The sequence below is a fragment of the Diadema antillarum genome, unplaced genomic scaffold (genome assembly GCF_040938485.1).
Source record: "Diadema antillarum isolate AM-2024a unplaced genomic scaffold, OU_Dant_1.0 seq00000485_RagTag, whole genome shotgun sequence".
In the NCBI taxonomy this organism is placed as follows: Eukaryota; Metazoa; Echinodermata; class Echinoidea; order Diadematoida; family Diadematidae; genus Diadema; species Diadema antillarum.
The window spans coordinates 1,000,039-1,019,270 of record NW_027271448.1 but is presented as its reverse complement, the minus strand read 5'-3'; the positions used below and the strand labels follow the sequence as shown (position 1 = coordinate 1,019,270).

Genomic DNA, 19,232 nt, shown 5'->3' with positions numbered 1-19,232 from the left:
CTCGTTTGCTAGGGGTTTCGGGCGGGAGAATCTCCAGATCAAAAGGTGCTTGGGGTTGGAGTCTCTGTTAGCATCTTTTCTGTAATGCATAATCGTGCAAGCTGCATTGTAAAAAGTTCCCATCTGATAGTGCACCAAGTCAGTCATTGATTATTTCCAGCCTCGTATTAGGACCAATATAAAGAAAAACAATATTAATTTAGAAAAAAAAAATAGAATAAAATAAAAGCATCAGTCTTGTTGAGGCCACCATAGCACCATCAGAGAAAATATGTTGAGAAATGGTCACCCTTTCTCCTTCTAGCTTTTCATACTAAGGGAAACATTTATAATATTGATTCACACTAGTTATTAGCACAAAAAATAGGGGGAAAATAGAGTTTGTCCTATTAAATGAGCTGGTTATGTCTTTCATGCATTTTCTCTCTTCAACCCCGCTACCTCTGCAGTTCATGGCACCCAGAGTTTCATCCAGCAGCCAGCCAACACGGCAGTCAACATGGGTACAGACTCGGTCATTCTCCACTGCCTGGTGGCCGACAAGGCGGGGGAGCTCTTCTGGACGGTCAACAACCACGTTTTGGGTTGGGACTATCAGGCGTCCATCCCGGGCCGGCCTCGTTTCTCCATCGTGGGCGATACGTCGCGGGGCGAATACAACTTGCGCATCACAAACGTTGCCCTCGACGACGATGGGGAATATAAGTGCCAGGTGACACTCGCCAACAACGAGCCACAACTCATATCCGCCCCTGCTCGACTTACCGTTCAAAGTGAGTGTTTTGCATGCATGTGGAGACCCAAAAGGGCTTCACACTTCAACAAAAGGACTTTAGTTGCTGTCACGTGTGCATTTTGAAGCATTTTCACAGTCTGATGTCGGATTGTCCGGCCATCTCTTATCCAGACTTCTCTGATATCCAGTTGCCTACAATCAGTGAAGACTTTAAAAAAAAAAGTGATTCCAAGTACAATCAAAACTCTCACAAAACTCGCTCAATATCCCATCCCTACAGTAAACATGTTTCATAAGAATTCTGCAGTGATCATCATTGTGGATGAACATGTGATATAATACAGTTGTACCAGGGTATTTTACCGTAAATGTGAACGCACCTATTGAAGTGAGTCTCCTTTGTGGACCATCGCAAAATGACAATCCGTAAAACAGCTCTGTCACAAACTCCATGGGCAGTTGAGCATTTGTGCAGACATGGACATGAAAATTATTTATGACTGTACCTCTTTGAATATTGTGAAATTCTTGGTGATCCATATATCTTTTACTGAATTTGTATACAGAGCTCTGCCTCAATGCATCCATAGGTCTGCTGCCTTACCTGCTTTTCTTTTATACCCCCGCCAAACGAAGTTTGAAGGGGGTATATAGGAATCAGCGGACGGTCGGGCGGTCGGTCGGGCGGTCAGTCGGGCGGTCGGTCCGTTGCAAATCTTGCGTCGCGAACTACTTCTTCAGTTTTCAACCGATTCCCATAAAACTTGGCACAATGTGTGCCTTGGGTTGTAGATGTGCAAGACGTATTTTTTGACAGTACCCAAAAGTACGTTGCCATGGTAACGGCATATTATGGGCAAAAATGGGTACAAATCTTGCGTCGCGAACTCCTCCCACAGTTTTTAATCAATTTTTATGAAATTAGGTACAGATGTTCATCTGAATATGTTAATGTGCAAGACACATATTTCCGCAGTGGCAAAAAGTGCGTTGCCATGGTAACGGCATGTTATTGGTAAAATATAGGGCAAAATGCTTCATGGCAAAACTGCTTCATCAGTGTTCTTCCAATTCTCATGGAATTCATATTGAATGTTTGTCTTAGGATATAGGTCAGCATGACACATTTCTTGACAGTGACAAAAAGTATGTTGCCATGGTAACAGCTCACATATTATGAGCCAAAATGATGGAAAATTTTGTGTTGCAAACTACTTCCTCAGTTTTTGCCCAATTTCCATGAAACTTGGTACAGATGTGTGCCTTTGGTTGTAGATGTGCAAGACGCATTTTTCGACAGTACCCGAAAGTACGTTGCCATGGTAACGGCATATTAATGGCAGAAGATCAAGGAAAGATCTTGCGGATTTAACTACTTCCTCAGTTTTTTGACCAAAGCTTATGAAATGTTGTTTTGACCAAAGCTTATGAAATGTTGTTTGGCGGGGGTATAACCAGTCGCTGTAGCGACATTTCTAGTTCTTTTCTATCACACTTCTTGACAACACAGTTCTTGACACTAGGGATTTGTCTCTACAGGTACAGTTACCTGCATAGTACCTCCTTTTGTTTGGTCATGCCTTCCACTGTCAAAGACCACAATGTACATGTACCAGTAATTAATGTCCTTTGTAGTCACAGTTTTTATAGTTGAACTCTCTTTCTTCTAGGAGCGCCCAGCTCAGTTGCCCTCGTACAAGGCACCACACTCTCTGTTGTAGTATCGGTTCCAGCCAACCTGACGTGCACCGCCAAAGGTGCCAATCCCGCGGCGAGCATCACATGGTTTCGAGACAACGTAGCCCTAGACGGTGCACTCTACAAGTCAAAGCCCGCCGTCAACGACCCGTCAGGACGGCTGTGGGACGCAGTCAGTGTCTTGACTGTCACGGCAGCTCTCCTCGACCACGGCATCTTGTATGAATGTCGAGCCTCCAATGCTGCAATTAGCGAACCAGTTACAGCTGGTCTAACTCTTGATGTCCAGCGTAAGTTCATTTCATTTCTGTATCAAACCTGAATGCCCCCCCCCCCCTTTTTGGATTTTTATGCCTCCGCAACGAAGTGGCCGGAGGCATTATGTTTTCGGGTCGTCCGTCCGTCCGTCCGTCCGTCCCGTTTTGTTTTTGTCAATATCTCAAGAACCGTGTGGTGGTTTTACATCAAACTTGGTATAAGGGTATATCCTTGGGGGATAATACTTTATGTGGATTTTAGGGTCACAGGGTCAAAGGTCAAAGGTCACAGGTTATTTTGTGAAAAAAATTGAAATTTCATGTTTTTTTTCCATATCTCGCAAATGGTTCATGGTATCTTCATGGAACTTAGTATATATGCTTGTAACGATGGGCAGTGATTATCTAGGGAAGTTGGGGGTCATGGGTCAAAGGTCAGGGGGTCAAAGGTCAAGGTCAACTCCTCAAAATATCACTACTTTCCTTAAAATGCAATATGCCTGAAGGTTTTTTTTTTCAGACTTGATGTATGGCATGTATTACCCAATATATATTTTTGGGGAAGTTTCTTGCCAAAAGGTCAAAGGTCAAAAGGTCAAAGGTCAAGTGAAAGTGCTAAATTGCACTTTTTCCTCCATATCTCGAAAGTAACTCAAGGTATCATCATGAAACTTACATATTTATGCATGTTCAACCTAACAGTGATTCTCTTTGGAACTGTGAGGTCAAAGGTCAATGGCCAGGTTTAGATAATGCTATTTTCCCATTTGATACTGAAATTATACTTTTTCTCAATACCTTGAAAATTACTCAATGCATAAACTTATAAAAGGGTCAAAAGTCAAGTAAAAATCATCAGTTCCCCAAATACCTGCACTCTGACATTTTAATCATTCATCCAATTGATCCTAGTTCTAGGAAAGTGAACATTCAGCACATATGTGTCAAACCTGTCATTTTGATATTTTGCCAATTGTGTGAAACTGTCATCACACATTGTCAAGACATTGTACTATAGACCTATTAAGAGAACCATGCATTATGGCGGAGGCATATCAGTAGCCATAGCGATATATCTAGTTTTATTTTATTTTCTTTTTTATAGGCTGAAATAGACATGACTATTAGCAAAACAACAAAGATGATTTATTTGAAATCTAATCCTACCTTTGGATGGTTTTCAAACTTTGACTATACTTTGATATCAGTTGAGGGATGTGTAGATACATGTATTACCCTCAACATCATCCATTCATCTAGTAGAGTAGAGGAATGATCAGAGATTTATCAATGACAGTCTTCTTCATTGTTATTTCCTTTGCAAGATGCGATGCTTTTGAATGGTGAGAACAACTTTCATAGCTTTATGATCTTTGTCTCCTTAAGGCGATACCATAAGGAATTAAGTTAAGAAAGTATATTTATCAATGTCTGAATCATTGTCTTCAAACACCAAGATAAGCAACTTTAGGCGACTTCTTGGTGGTAGTGTGATGCAGGTATGTCACAAGTCAAATTGGTATCAGTTGTTATTCTATTGAAGTCCTTCGGAGGTGAAAGTTTGAGAATCAATTCCTCCATTCATGCCCTCCTTTCTGTGTTACCCATACCTAGTCTGTGAAAGTCATTCACTAATGAGTCATTGGGCGGGGACCAGTTTGCTGGCCGGTGTTACCATTAGGCAGAGTTCGTTTTGCAACTTTGCCTCAGTAGATCAACAGGTGCAATAGTTCTATCTGGGCTGATAACAGACATCAGTTTGGAAGAAAAAGATTGTGATACGTGGCAAATGAATGATGATTAAATTGAATGCAAGGGGACCAGCACGGATCAACTTGAAATGGCAAAAAGTGAAGGTTATTTGAATACAAGAATTTTGTGTTACAATAAATGTGAGATGGTAAAATGTTTAATTTTTTTGAGTTGCATTCATACATTTTTTGTACAATGTGTGTATTGTTTTTAAAAATCAGAATGTCCATCTACAAATTAGTACTTTGTCACATGAAATGCTAAGACAAGTCTAGCTGTAGCCCTGTGAACACTACCAGTTTCTGTGAGCAAAGTTTCAGTAAATTCCCTGGCATAGATCCTTAATGATTCATTCAGTGGAGGCAGGTAGGCAGGCATTTGTATTAACCCGTTGAGGACGAGTCCCGAGTATACTCGGGCAGGTGTCTATGGGAAATGCGTGTTGTAGCAAAATCAAACCGTCCTCAACGGGTTAAAGCAGACAGATAGGCAAACAGAATGACACACACACACATAATGTGTCTCATGTCTTATACCGTTACTGAAACTGTTCTTCTTCTTTCTTTCTTTCTTTACTTTCCTCTTCTTCCCTTTCTATTGTTTTCTTTTTCCCATAGCGCTTAGAGACATTTTATGTAATAACGCGCTATATAAATGTTGTGAATTATATGATAAACACACACAAATACTGTATGTTGACCCGTTGAGGATGGTTTGATTTTGCTACAACTCGCATTTCCCATAGACACCTGCCCAAGTATACTCGGGACTCATTCTCAATGGGTTAAATATGCACAAAGAAGAATGGCAACACTCCGAGTCTCTGTAGAAGTATCTTTATGTGACTTTTTGCAAGCAAATCTTGAGTGCACAGCAGTGCTGAGAAAGCATATGATGTCTTCAAGTGAGATATAATATCATAATGGAGCTGATGTTAGTTTTTCTCTTTATACAATATAATGTACATGTACCTCTTCCAAGCTTGTCCATGTACAAGTAGGAGAAATGAAACACCTCATCCGTGGTGCTAGGAAGTAAATCACAAATCAAGCTAACAACTGAAAACAGTATACAATGTTAAATGCAAATAGTGAATGGTCAAGCATGGGATGGGACAAGATTTTTGCCTCGTTGAATAGAGCACCATCATCTTTCACCGAGTGCGAAATCTTGTTCCATTGCACGAGTAAAGACCATACACTATTTGTTTGATACAAGACCTTGAACATCAACAGATACAATGTAGGGTCCGCACAGATTCTTGAATTTAGCACAGAAATGACAACCATTTTCTGTGAAAAGGGAATGAGTAGCTGCACAGTCATAGTCAGTGTTGTGTTACGCAAAACCGATCGGTCGATGTTGTTTGCAAAAATGAGTGACAAAAGTACATGTAGGGCCTACATGTATGCACATTTGTATATTATGCGCACTTAAAGTGACAAGTGCAGGCTGCAGGTACATCAGAGCCATGCAATGGAAGAGAAATTTTGAGTCAATCGTGAGTCTAACATGGGAGTCAATGGAAATTGGTGACATCAGCCATGCGCTATTCATATTCGTTGTGTATCACATGATGGGCAATTGACCAATCGGATAGCTACATTCTTAATAGGTGTTTTATAAAACAAATGTCTAATATGTTGTGATTTAAGAGAGGACATCATAGTACAAACATGGCGTAGACAAGGCTGGATGAGCATGGCATACATTATGTACAATTCCTCTTGAATGCATAGATTCAATCGTAGTGCATGAGACAGAGAGAATGTAAAAGCTGTGGGTATGTGTTTTGGAGGCTGACTGCAGCTTGTTTATCACTCTAGAGGGAGCCAGTCAGTGGAAAAGAAGGTCGGGAGGTCAAAAGTCACTTGACTGAGGTCACTCATTGATTGTTAGCTGATTCATCTGGCAGATGTTATTGAGGTGTGGTTAAAGGGGTTGTGAATTTCTCAGAAAAGTTCAAAGAAAAGTACCAATACACATACTGTGGGAATAAAGCAGTGGGATTTATTTTGCATCCTCATGAGAAGTACAAGTACATGTAAAGTGAAACGTTATCTCAATTTATTATTATCATGAATTGCACTATCAAAGGCATATTAAAAAAAAGCGATCTTGATTATAAATCATTGACAAGGACTGGTAGGCCTACAGTGTACATGTACTTCATCAAAGAAGTAGAGGGGATTTAAAGGACAAGTTCATCTTCATTGATATGTGGATTGAGTGAATGCAGCAATATTAGTAGAATACATCAGTGAAAGTTTGGGGAAAATTGGACAATCCATTCAAAAGTTATGAATTTTTAAAGTATCTGCACAGTCACTGCTGGATGAGAAGACTGCTATAGTGTACATGTATGCATGTGTTTGTGAAATTCTCTTTGTACATACATTGTATGTTACATACAAAAAGAGAATTTCACAAAATTTAACTTTTTTTAAAAAGTGCACATTTCCTCGACTCGTCTCTGACTTATGTTAAGGGTAATATTATTCCCCCTTGCCTTCTGAAAGAGGGAAGTAAGGTGTTCTTTTATTATGCGAGAAAAGTGAAAATATCTTGAATTTTCTGTATATTTTCTTTACATGTGTATTATTGTTCTGTACACGTGAGACATCACAAGCTCTAGTAGCCTTCTCATCCAGCAGCGACTAAGCAGAAACTTTAAAAATTTATAACTTTTAAATGGATTGTCCGATTTTCCTCAAATTCCTGCTGATGCGTTCTTTTTGCTGCCTTTACTCAATCCATTATGTCTATGAAGGTGAACTTGTCCTTTAATAGCACTGCAGATACAATATGATGGCGTGACTGTAATATGGCTTTAATATACAGCTGCAGTGTACAATTGTAGTTTGCTGCACTTCAAAGTAACTACTGTGCAGTGTTCAGCTTTATGTAGTTTATTTACTGGTCATTTAAGTGCTCTCAGGTGATTCTTGTGGAAAAAAATGATGCAGATTTGGCAGATACATTTTAGTATTTGTACAGTACTGTTGTATGTTTGACCATGGAACATTGTTACCTACCTGGTAGTCACTGTAGCGTGAATTGTTCTCTTCTGCTCTTTCTTTGAGTGGGAATATAATCTTAAGTAGATGTGAAGATGTCAGTAGTTAACCCTATAAGTACATTGTATGATAAGGAAGCTACAGGGTCTACAGGAATTTGCATTGTATGGAAAGCAACTAGTGAAAGACACTCCCTGCATGGCTCCTATTTCTCTGTGCAAGGCATGGTATTATTCTAGGAAGACCTGTCTCACAGCAGTATATGCTAACCTAAATGTAGTACTGTAGATTAGCATACATTTGTACCTACTCAAGTTACTTGCAACACCATCACTGACTTGACAGCAGAGCCAGAGGGCTTCAACCTTCCTCGGAAACACTGCCTTACCCTGATCCGCATCCAAAACCTCTATCCATGCGAGGACAGCTAGGCAACCGTCTACACTAATGGGCGTTCTTTAGGGTCTATAGCCTAGCGTGTGACTGCGGCCATGCTGACCAAACCCTGCATCTCTCGTCATGGAGGACTCCCACCTGCGGAAGTTCCCAGGAGGGCTTGAAGAACTTGCTCAAGCAAGTGATGCTGCCTTGAACTGGGTCCACGACTTGGACCTTAATTAATCTATGAGGCTATAACCCCTCACCCACCCCCGCCTAGTTTGCAGGCACAAACCCTCGTTGGTCGTAAAGGAGTCAGCGCCAAAGCATCTCTTTGTATTCCCGCCACTGTAGGTGCTCCCTTGTTTGGAGAGGCTACAGTAAAAGGCTTATTAAAATGGGATAGTGCCAGCGGTGCATAATAGTAGTCTTGGAGCAGACTCCTTTACGATCAACAAGGGTTTGTGCCTGCAAACTACCCCCTGCCCACCCGATTATACTGCATTGTACAATTGTATGATGGAAGAAGATCACTGTACTCCTCTATCACCTCTACGGCCTCTAGAGATGTCTGGCAATGTCAACTTGTGCTTTGTGAAGGAAGATGTAAATGATATTTTTCATCTACTGTATTTTTGCATGAGTATATTAGATGGACTGAAACAGCTTGAGTATTATCAAGAGATCAGAGTACAGAGTAGAGAAGAGCAAGGATGATGTCAACCAGGCGATGAAATACACACATTAGCATGCATGACAACCCATGGGGACGCAGTCTCCCGTGTACATACTATTGTACAATCAGTTCACTGATTTCCTTGAGAGGTTGGTCACTTGCAATGCAGGGAAAAAGACTACATGACTGGAAGGGACTGGACATGGCAGGCGGCATTCCCAATACTTTAATGAGATTGTTTATGATTTAAATGTGTTACATTTGTACATGGTAGTCACTATAGGAGGAATGTGATTTGCTCTGCAGATGCGCCGGTCGTTGCCATGGAGACCATACCGGCAGAGATTCGGGAGGAAACGACGGCACTGTGTCGGTGCGTGGTGGATGCCAACCCGAGGAGCGTGAGCTATGTCTGGAGCAAAAATGGGGAAACCCTTACAGGTATAAAAAATAAAATCTACTGCCTTTGCTTTCAGTTCCATACAGTGAAAAAAATTCCATACAGACTTTATTTGTTGGATGTTGTTATATGATGGCAAGGACTGGAAATGATCAGGTAAAGACAGACCTCTTGCTTTTTCTAGAACTTTGGAGTGTTCCTGAGATGTTTCCTATTAATCAGATAATCCTCTGGATTAAGAACAGATACAGTTTGTATGCCAGAGTTGCTATGTTGATGTTGAGCATCACAGATTCATATTCTTTCTTTCTTTTCTGTGTAACTGTCCACGAGGATGCTGCGTTTTAATAGATTGCATGATGATTGTCAAAATGGCAAGTTACACTATACTTTCTTGCTAAATACTTCAAGTCTGACTCTATTCAAATTTCCGATGACATGTATCTTATACTCCTGCTGAAACCATTCAAACTAACACTGTCTCTTGGATGGATTTCTGTCTTCATTTTGTACCATGTGACTCTTTTTTACTGTTTTTTTTTTTTTTCAGGTGAGATTAACAACGATATGGAATTGCTGGTTACCAAGGAAGACCACGGGGCAACCATCTCCTGTTCAGTCACTAATACCATCGGGACTGGTGAGGGGAGTTTGGAGCTCAATGTCCTCTGTAAGTTCTTATCTCCATTCCCCCTCCCCCTCCCTTCCCCCCACCCCCCCCCCCCCCCCCAATTAAAAAGGGCATTAACCTGTTGAGGACGAGTCCCGAGTATACTTGGTCAATTGTCAAGATGGGAAATACATGTTGTAGCAAAATCAAACTTTCTTCAACGGGTTCAACAAAGCAAAACAAATTATATCAAAACTTTTACCATGCAGGCTTTGAGTTGAATTGAATTGGATTTAAAAAAAATGTTCTAGATATCACATTTGATGCATATGTGTAGGTCTGTTGTATTACAAAACATCCTACCAAATAAAAATTTTGCAATAAAGCCTGAAATGTAAGGAGATATTACTATTTTTCTCACTAAACCATAACTGTAGATGGTTTAGTCTAGAAACAATTTTATTATAACTGTTGTTCACGTTTTGTGTATTTAACAATACTTAACATTGATTATACTGATTTTTTACACTGGTTGTTTCTATCCCTAAATCACACTTCAGAACTATTTTAAAGCACCAAAGGGTGGTTTTTGTTTCACTGCAAAGGGTAAGCAATGCCTTTAAAATCATCCAAATGCAATTTGATTTTTAGAAAGATCCGTGAGCAGATAAAAGCACTCAATATAAATGACGAAACTGAAACTTTAATTCCGTAACAAATTTTGAAATGTGACTCCATTTAACTGTGTAGGGCCTAGGGATTGCCAACTTTTTCATAGTTAAATCACTTTGAAAAGGGGTTACAAATACAGAAACCTTGAACCGATCCAACCGTTCCACAGATGGTCCTAGACTGGTGGAACCACCAGTTAGCGTCTCCGTCGATGAGGGAGAGCCCGCCCAGATGCAGTGCATAGGCGATGGCAACCCCACCCCTACCACCAAGTGGACTCGATTCGGTTCGCGGGCCACCCTCAGCACCATGCAGCGGCTGCAGTTTGACAGCGTGCGCGAGTCGGATACCGGTGTCTACATCTGCACTATCACCGTTCCAGGTTTTGAGTCTATCACCACAATTGGGAGACTTGACCTTAATTGTGAGTATGGCATTGTCTTGCCTGAACTATGAGGGCAGCAGTTTTATACCCGAATCATAAATTTATTGTGCAGCCTTTTCCCACTGAGATTGTAAGGAGAAGTTTTAGATGCAAAGGCCGATATATCAATTTTTATCAATTTGAGATATTTGAGATTTCGAATCTGCTTAAAAACAAAGAGTTAATTAAAATTTATGTAATAATTAATCATAACGATATCTTCAAATATCTCTTCCTATGTGTAACGAAGTGGGGAATCGATGAAAAGATTTTATTTTTCTCTGTTTGATGATGATCTTGCTTCAAAAAAAAGAAATTGAAAATGGCATGTATTGTTTTTGTTTTTGTTTTCTCTGTTTTTGGCATCTAAACTCTTCATATACAGGTTGTATATGCATGAGTAAAAAAGCATATGAAAGTATTCTTTTTTTACACCAGTCGAGTTATCCACATATAAAGTGTTTTATGATAGTTCCAATTCTCTCTGTCTCACCCGTAGCCATTCCAGTGATCACCAGTGCCCCGGTGCAGCTGGCCAAGAAGGGAGGTACAGGGGTGCTGGAATGTCAGACGGACAGCAAGCCTGACCCGGACACCGTTGTCTGGAGCTGGCAGGATATGGAACTGGAGACAGGTCAGTAGGGTTCTTGCGATCATGGAAAATCTGGAAAAGTCATGGAATTTTGAAAATGTCATGTAATTTTGAAAAGTCGTGGAAAATGAGAAATTATAAAATTACCATGTTAGAGGAAAAGTCATGGAAATGTTAAAAAAATAATAATTTTTTGCCTTTAAGTGATCTTCTTAATAAAAAAAATATCAAAGAAAATAAAAAAATCTGACCAACATATCCACCACAGACAGTGTTGATGTGGTATGCACACTGACACTTTTACATGGACACCATTTTATCTCGTGGGAATTTCCATTTATTTGACACAAACCCCTAATACATCTTATGTAGGTGTTCATGAATTTACTGTTCAAAAGAGGATCCTGAATTTCAAAAATTTTGCCGGAAAAGTCATGGAATTTATTTTTGTGAAAGGTGCAGGTCAGGACTAGCCTTTTTCTATTTACATGCTGTTTTAGTGCACTGACATTTGCTACGAAGTTTGCTGAAGCAGATCACGATACCTCAAGGGCCTTTGGTGATCTGCAAATGTGGTTATGTTGTTTATGAGCAGGAAGAATGCTCGACAGAGGCACCACTCTTTATGATACTGAATAGTTGAGCCAATTGAAATAATTACGCTTGTCCATTTGACCAATAGAATTTAATACTACATGTAGATTTGTCTATCCATAGGCCATCATTGTGAATTCTTCGTGCTTGATAAAGATTCTTTGCTTTGTGCTCTGCTGATTGGATGTGACTTTTGCCATAAAGTTCTGATAACAAATTTCTGTAAATCAGAGTCATGCGTAAATAAATGCAGATAGGTTTTTAGTGCTTATAAACATAATCTAAACAAGCAAATCCTTCATGCATGTGACAATGTTTTTTGAGCAATTAAACAAATCCCATGTTGTGAGACCCGCATTTTCTGAAACTGTTTGAACGTGATGCTCCAGGGAACTCGGAGGGGCGATACCGGGCAGAGCTCAGCGATACCGACCTGGGGGGCGTCACCAGCTACCTTAGGATCGAGAAGGTACGGAAGGAGGACTTTGGGGAGTTCAACTGCACCATGTCCAACAGCATGGGTACCCAGTCTGTGGTCATTGTCTTGGAGCAGCAAGGTGAGGCTTGAACCAGCGTCCCATCAGAGAATCACACTCCACTTTAGGCTCCATTGGTGCAGCTAAGCACTGATGTGTCTTCTTTGAATCTGTATCAACAATAAACATGTGTGTTGGGGGGGGGGGGGCAAAATTAATTTGAATTGAATTGAATTGAATTATGTCAACATGTCTGCATATTTGAGGGCATAAAAGTGAAAAACAAGATTGTATTTTAGAATCTTGACTTTGAGGATTTGTTTTTGTTTGTGTTGTAGTTGGTGGTGGTGATGTTGTTGTTGTCGTCATCGTCATCGTCGTCGTCGCTCATCAAATGTAGAAAGGATTCCAAAGAGATACAATGTAAATGATAATCTAATGGTACATCTCATTATTGTGATACAAGCAAAACCCCTCTATGAATTTTCGTGGTACTTTAGGCCATGTTTGCAACACGAAATGTAGATGTAGTATACGGCTTGTATTTTGAGCAAAATTCCTGGAGGTCAAAGGTCATGGTCACTGAACTATAACTTGGTAAAAACATATTTCACCCATTACTTTATCTAGGAATGTCTGTTTATTGTAAATATGATTTGGTAGGAAAGGAAAAAGATGAATGAACAATTACTTCCACGAAATGATTAGGGTGAAAGTTCAAAGGTTACCATACTTTTGCAGGAAAAATAGTCCTTCTCTGATTTTGCTGCAGCTAGGAGTGTCCAGAGATATATGTAATTTGGTAGACAGGGTAGAATTTTATTGAAAATTATTTGCATTCATGAGCATAATGATTGTGAACGGTAAAAGGTCACTATAATTTGGTTAAAGGTAATTTTCTAGCTAGAACTTCAGCAAGGAATATCCAGTGGTAATATTCATCTGGTGAGAGGGATAGAAGTAACTGAAAAAGCATTGCCTTTAATGACTGGGGTGAGAGGTCAAAGGTCAAGATGAAAGGTCACCAAACTTCAGTTAGAATACAAGTTTCTAACCATCAATTTCACTTGATAGGTCCAGTTATCATATGCATTGAATACAGAAAAAAATTAGTAGAGGCCTCCTTTGAGCAGGAAAGGTTAAAGGTCAACCCTTAGTCATTAGTCAAGATTAATTAACTCCAGCAAAATGAAAATGAAGGGCCATGTGCTTTTTACAGATTAAGTGGTTGTGTGGAAGGTGGAGGCATCCCAAGCAGCTGTGCAACAGTCGAAGTGCTTTAGTTTCAGCATGGTGTCAATGTGTATGTTAGGATCGAAATATGGTGGTTAGGTGGAAAAAAAAACCAAGCAAAGCAATATTTGTGATATATATACTGCTTCAAGATCATGGGCAGATAGCAAGGAATGGGGGCGGGGAAACGATGAAATGATTGAAACGCATTGATAACTATTAACCCATTGAGGACGAGTCCCGAGTATACTCGGGCAGGTGTCTATGGGAAATGCGTGTTGTAGCAAAATCAGTCTGTCCTCAATGGGTTAATAGAAATGTGCTATTTTCTGGAGCCAGACATCTTACTGTAGTTGCACACTCACATTAATCTCCTGCTGATTATAATGTCATGGAGACAAAAGGTTAAGGCATATTTCTCATCAATATCTCTCTGACCTCTGACCTCTAGGACTTGATCTCATCATCTACATCATCATCGGTGTCGTGGCTGCGTCGTTCTTCGTGTTCATCATGACCATTGTCACCTTGGTGTACTGCCGGCGCCGATGCAGAAAGAGTGAGTCAGAGATACCTTGTGTTCTATACACATATACTGTATATGCTGTTATTTTTGCGAGCGTTTAATTTTCGCAAATTTTGCGAATCACTGTTGGACCACAAATTTAACAACACATGAAAATGTCACTCATAACTGCGCTGCTAAAATAGTGCACTTACGAAATCTTCCGTGTCAATATGCAAAAACAACATCTCGCGAAAATGTCCATGACCTCATTGTAACAAAAAAAAAAATCTGTATGCAAAAATAACAGCTTATACAGTATATCTTTTGCAAACATTTTGCAGATTCTACGACAGTTTGGTTAGTGGTTAGATTCTTAGCATAGAACCACAGTGAGGATATTAGAGATAGGTATTTTCCCATTTGAAGAAGTGAAGTGAGCAACTTTGCACCTTGACGACTGCATACATCGTATTTTTTTTTTTGGCACGAGAGGTGGTAAAATGTTAATATGTCTCTATCAGTTGACTCACATACAACTGTAATGTGGTGCATATGGAATCACTGAAATATGTGCTGTATGCGTACACGGTCATACAAATATACAGAAAAGATTGCTATCCCAAGTGAGACAAACTAATCTGTGACTTTTTATTGGTTTAGAGCTACATGCCTGTAGGTGGTCACAAATATGATATGTCACCACATTGCCCAAATTAACTTGCAAATTTTATGTATGAAAGACAAGAAAACTGCCAAGTAAAGTGAGAGTGAGTTGGCTGCATATCAAGAAATTTCACATTTCCTGAGCGGATCTGGAGTTTGATTTGGTAAATGAACCCCCTTCCAAATTTCATAATCTGTGACTACATCACTTTTAACCCTATTGAAAAAGACTGGGCTATTTTGGTAGCTCGGGGGGGCCTAAAGGGTCACCCCTTAAGATCTCGGTCGTGGATCACGCGATCGCCGCGGAAATTTGCACAATGGTAGTGTGCGATGTGATCTACAAGATTGTATATTTAAATTTTCCAAAATAGTGTTTCTTTATTTTATTTTGATTAATTATGCTAATTTATGCGAGAAATCAGACTCTTTGATCTAAATCAGTAATTGACGCTCCAAAAGTGCTCATTTTTGGTCTAAGTATTCTTTGTGGCATTCTTAGCAAATGTACCGGTACTTAAAAAAAAATTGCGTATCGAAATTAATTTCTTATTTATTTTATTTTATGAATTTCTTATGTATTTCTTTGTTTTTTTTACCTTTTGTTTTTGTTGTTTTTTTAACAAAATTTGTGGCAGACACTTTTTGAAGCATAATACTCCTAAAACAAATTAATTTTAGCCATTGAGAGTAAAAATAAGCATATCATGTGAACCATGTGAAAAAACTCAATTTGCATTGACTTTGTACACAAAATCACATTTTTGAGCCATTTTCGGTCTCACTTGCATGTACAAAAAGTTATGTAACTTCAGAACCGTACCCCGGGCGTCACAAATTTGGTGTCAAAATGTGCAGGAAACTCGAAAGAAAAAAGTCATAGAGCATCGCGGCGAGAGCATTGCGTGTTGCAGAGTAATCTCGCGAAATGTTGAGGGGGGGGGGGGCCTTTTAGGCGCCCCCCCCCCCCCCAGTCTTTTTAGGGTTAAGGTTTTTTGCCTTTCCTGAAGCATATTTCTATCGTGTTTTGAATTTGTATTACTGTAAAACGAGGAATGTTAATGTGCATGTTAATTTTGCCAAATTAAAATGCATGTGAAAGTTCTTGTCCATACTCTATGTATTGAACACCAGTATTCGTGAAAATTTCATGCCAGGAAAAAGGCCGTCGGCTCCAATTCGCGAAAATTTCATGCTGTGAATATATCATGTTTTACAGTATTGTATTTGATGCATGCTGTCCTGTGCTCTTGACTGCGCATTTATTTCAAAGCCATTTTTTTTTTCAGAGCTGTATTTCATTGACATCTTTCTCAATGGTTCTGATGAATATTTTTGGAAACATAGCAGGGTGAAATCTGCATCATAGGAGAGCTCAGGGTTAGAAGAATTAAACAAATAACCCTTGCAAAATTGATGCTTTACATAATAACATGTTTATTATGCTGTCATGATTACTGTATATGCTATAATTTTCGCGTACATAAATTTTCGCGAATTGCTGCTGTCACACATTTTCGCGAGTGGTTAAATTCGCGATTGGGGGACCAGAGAAAATATGAAGTGGCAAAGAAAGTGTGAATTTTCAACTTACTAGCAAATAAGAATGATACTACTTATACACTGCATGAAAAAAACATACCAAACTCTGCGAACTAGTAAGTTAGAATTCAACATTTTTGAAGTGGTTAAGTCCATCGCGCTAGATTTCTGACGAGTGGTACGAGGGGTACGAGTAAAATTCAACGGCAACCAGCTGGAGCATACGAAGCCCCGGCCCCTAAAGTTGACATGTGAATGTAGCGGCATGCAAACGCAAGAGCTAGTGCTAATACGGTACATGTAATCCAAGGGTGACACGCCGCGCGTTTGTAAGGTTGTGGCGCAATATATGTACGTAAACAAGCTTAGCCAGTATGGTCTGTTCGGTAAGCCTTGACATGGTATACTAGTACTGAAATGTTCGTATCATCAAGGCAAGGGATTCATTTTGGAAGGTAATATTTTCGCGCGTTGTTAATTTCGCGAATGACTCCCGACTCGCGAAATTCGCGAAAATAAAACCCACGCGAAATATATAGCGTATACAGTATAAGTCTTATATATATAGCCTTTAAACCTGAGATTAAGAAGTACAAAATTTAGGCACTCCAAGCATTTTCTTTCATTGCCAAGCGTCTCAAGTTGGTATAAAGTGCCTTTTTTTTCACATTCCAGAAAAAGTACAAACCGAAAATGTCGGCAAGGAGGCAATCCCGGTAGAAATCATCCCCCAGGTGATGTCGTTGAAGGATGCCCTCGCTAAAGGCAAGAAGTCACCTCGCGGTGGCGCAGATGATCCAGACGGATCTCCGCATAGCTCGAGTTCCCGTCATCGCTACGCCATGCCCCACGAGTTTGTTCGCCGCAACTCTTGGGACGACCCCCACTACCGAAGAGGACAGGCCAACGAGTACTCGGAACCGCATCACTTTGATAGGGTGCGTATGCCACCAGTTTCAAATACATTCAAATTTCAGATTCAGATTAAAATTCAGATTTCATTTTATTGTCCATATAGGAAATAAACAATATATATTCTTTCTGTTGGCATTTGTATGCAAGTAGGGATATCTACATACATGTATACACAAAAATCATTCCACAAAAACAGTTAAAAAGCACTAATAAATATTTTTGTGGGTCCAAACTTCAACATTTATTGAGAGAGAAAGGTAACCATGTCAAAAAAGACCAAATTCCCAAATCAGCCAAATTGATGTGATATGCTATTATAGGCAGTCTGGAAAATCAACTCGTGATTTTTTATAGGTTTTGTGATACAGGGTCACATCTACATTGTAGTTCTTAATCCTGGCATATTATGGGTCAAGGACTGGAAGTGAATGATGAAGGAGCATTGTCACTTCCTGTTCCAATTTTTCAGTTGATGGAAAATGTATGTGTTCACTATTTTGTATTGCATATGGCTGATAACTGTATCTCTTCCAGTTATTTTCTCATATTGTTTTACTGTATTTGGAGCTGTGGGATTTTTTTTTTGTATTTGTTGTGGTATTTCTTTTCAAATTCTTTGAATGGAAATCTTAAGAGTTTTATCTTTTTAATTGGTTATTGACCAGTCACTCTCTGCAGTTATCGAATCCGTGCAAGACCACTGTAGGAAAACGCCACTAATTTGTAGTACTTACCATCTTTCTTTGATCTAGCAGCGCCCCTCTCCTCCGTGGAATGCGGGATACAGCGATCACGAGGAGCCGTACGAAGATGTGGATGACAACGACCCGTACCGGAAGCGAGAGCGGTACTCCAATTACGACATGGACGACCCCGAACCTATCTACCGGGGTCGCAGCATCCACAGCCAGGTCAGCCGAGCCAGCCGACGCAGCGACCACGGCGACTACGTGGACGCCGGCAAGTTCCGCAACATAGACCCGTACGACCGTTATGAAGCCAGGCGCAGCGACGACTACGATGATCGCTATGGTTACGACCGTGACTCGGAAAAGCTGTCCGAGGTGTCCTACGACTCCAAAGAAAGACTGGCTACTAATGTATGATACATCTCCGCTGATAAGCCCGTTGTATCCTCCACCGCAAATTCCATTCCACCATCTTTGCTCATGGTTCGTCTCTTATGATGATGTGGCTAAATCCGACCTCTTTTTAGAACCTTTGTTGTGTAGATATCAGAACATGAGGCTTACCCATCTTACTCCGGACCTGACATACATGTATTGTGTAATTCTGATACAGTGGAACTTCGTTATGCCTAAATCAGATATAATGAATCCCATTGCAGGTCCCAACTGTTTATATTTCTTTGTTATTGTGCTTTGATAAGGTGAGAAACCTGTTCGTTTAACTTGATAATTGTCATGGTGTTAGGTCTCGTGTTATAAGAAGGTTCCCCAGTATTCATACTGCGATGAACATCAATGCATTTTCTTTGTTTGTATAGCATTGCTTTGTTTACTCTGCTTCCAAAGTTGAGGTGATATGCCAGTTTTAATAGGACAACTCGAAAATCACCTTAAGAAAAAAAAAGCTGAAAATCAATCTCTTTATGAATAGTCTTAATCCTGTGAATGCTATATTGTTGTTCTGTTTAGTCTGTAGTACATGTGTCAAGATATGAAAATAGATTGGTAGAATCTCTTCTCTAACTGTATTTCATGTTTATTACTGGTACAGAGTATTATTCCCTCATATACCCTTTCTTTGTCTTTCTTGTGCATCTGCTGTAGTTTGGCTCATCTTTTGAGGAAAAACTCATTTTTTATTGCCAATTCGTGGTCAGAATGAGATCTCTGTCAGTGAAGTTGTAATACACTCTTTTATTGTGACTTGCCAAACTCCTTCATCATCAATCTGTAACTGTTCACCAGAAACACCTTTCTGTACAGTTAGAATTAAAGACAACCCCACTCATGTGTTGCCAGTGTGCCGTGGTGCCATATGAGGACTTGCAGTGTGGTACAACAGCATATCAGTGGTACTTATAATAATCGCTGTTCATTGATATTTTGTTTTGGCCAGTCCA

At 39.9% G+C, this 19,232-nt stretch overlaps 1 protein-coding gene across 1 annotated transcript; it reads left to right on the top strand.

The window, feature by feature from the left end:
* Window positions 1-449: 449 nt before the first annotated feature.
* On the top strand, window positions 450-18,586 carry LOC139733644 (kin of IRRE-like protein 3; the record flags this gene model as incomplete). The annotated part of the gene is made up of 10 exons (XM_071644457.1): window positions 450-773; window positions 2,407-2,724; window positions 8,821-8,955; window positions 9,465-9,584; window positions 10,366-10,620; window positions 11,120-11,254; window positions 12,196-12,363; window positions 13,967-14,074; window positions 16,904-17,166; window positions 17,899-18,586. Coding segments are annotated over 10 exons (2,177 nt in total), but the record flags the coding sequence as incomplete, so codon positions are not given.
* Window positions 18,587-19,232: the final 646 nt, after the last annotated feature.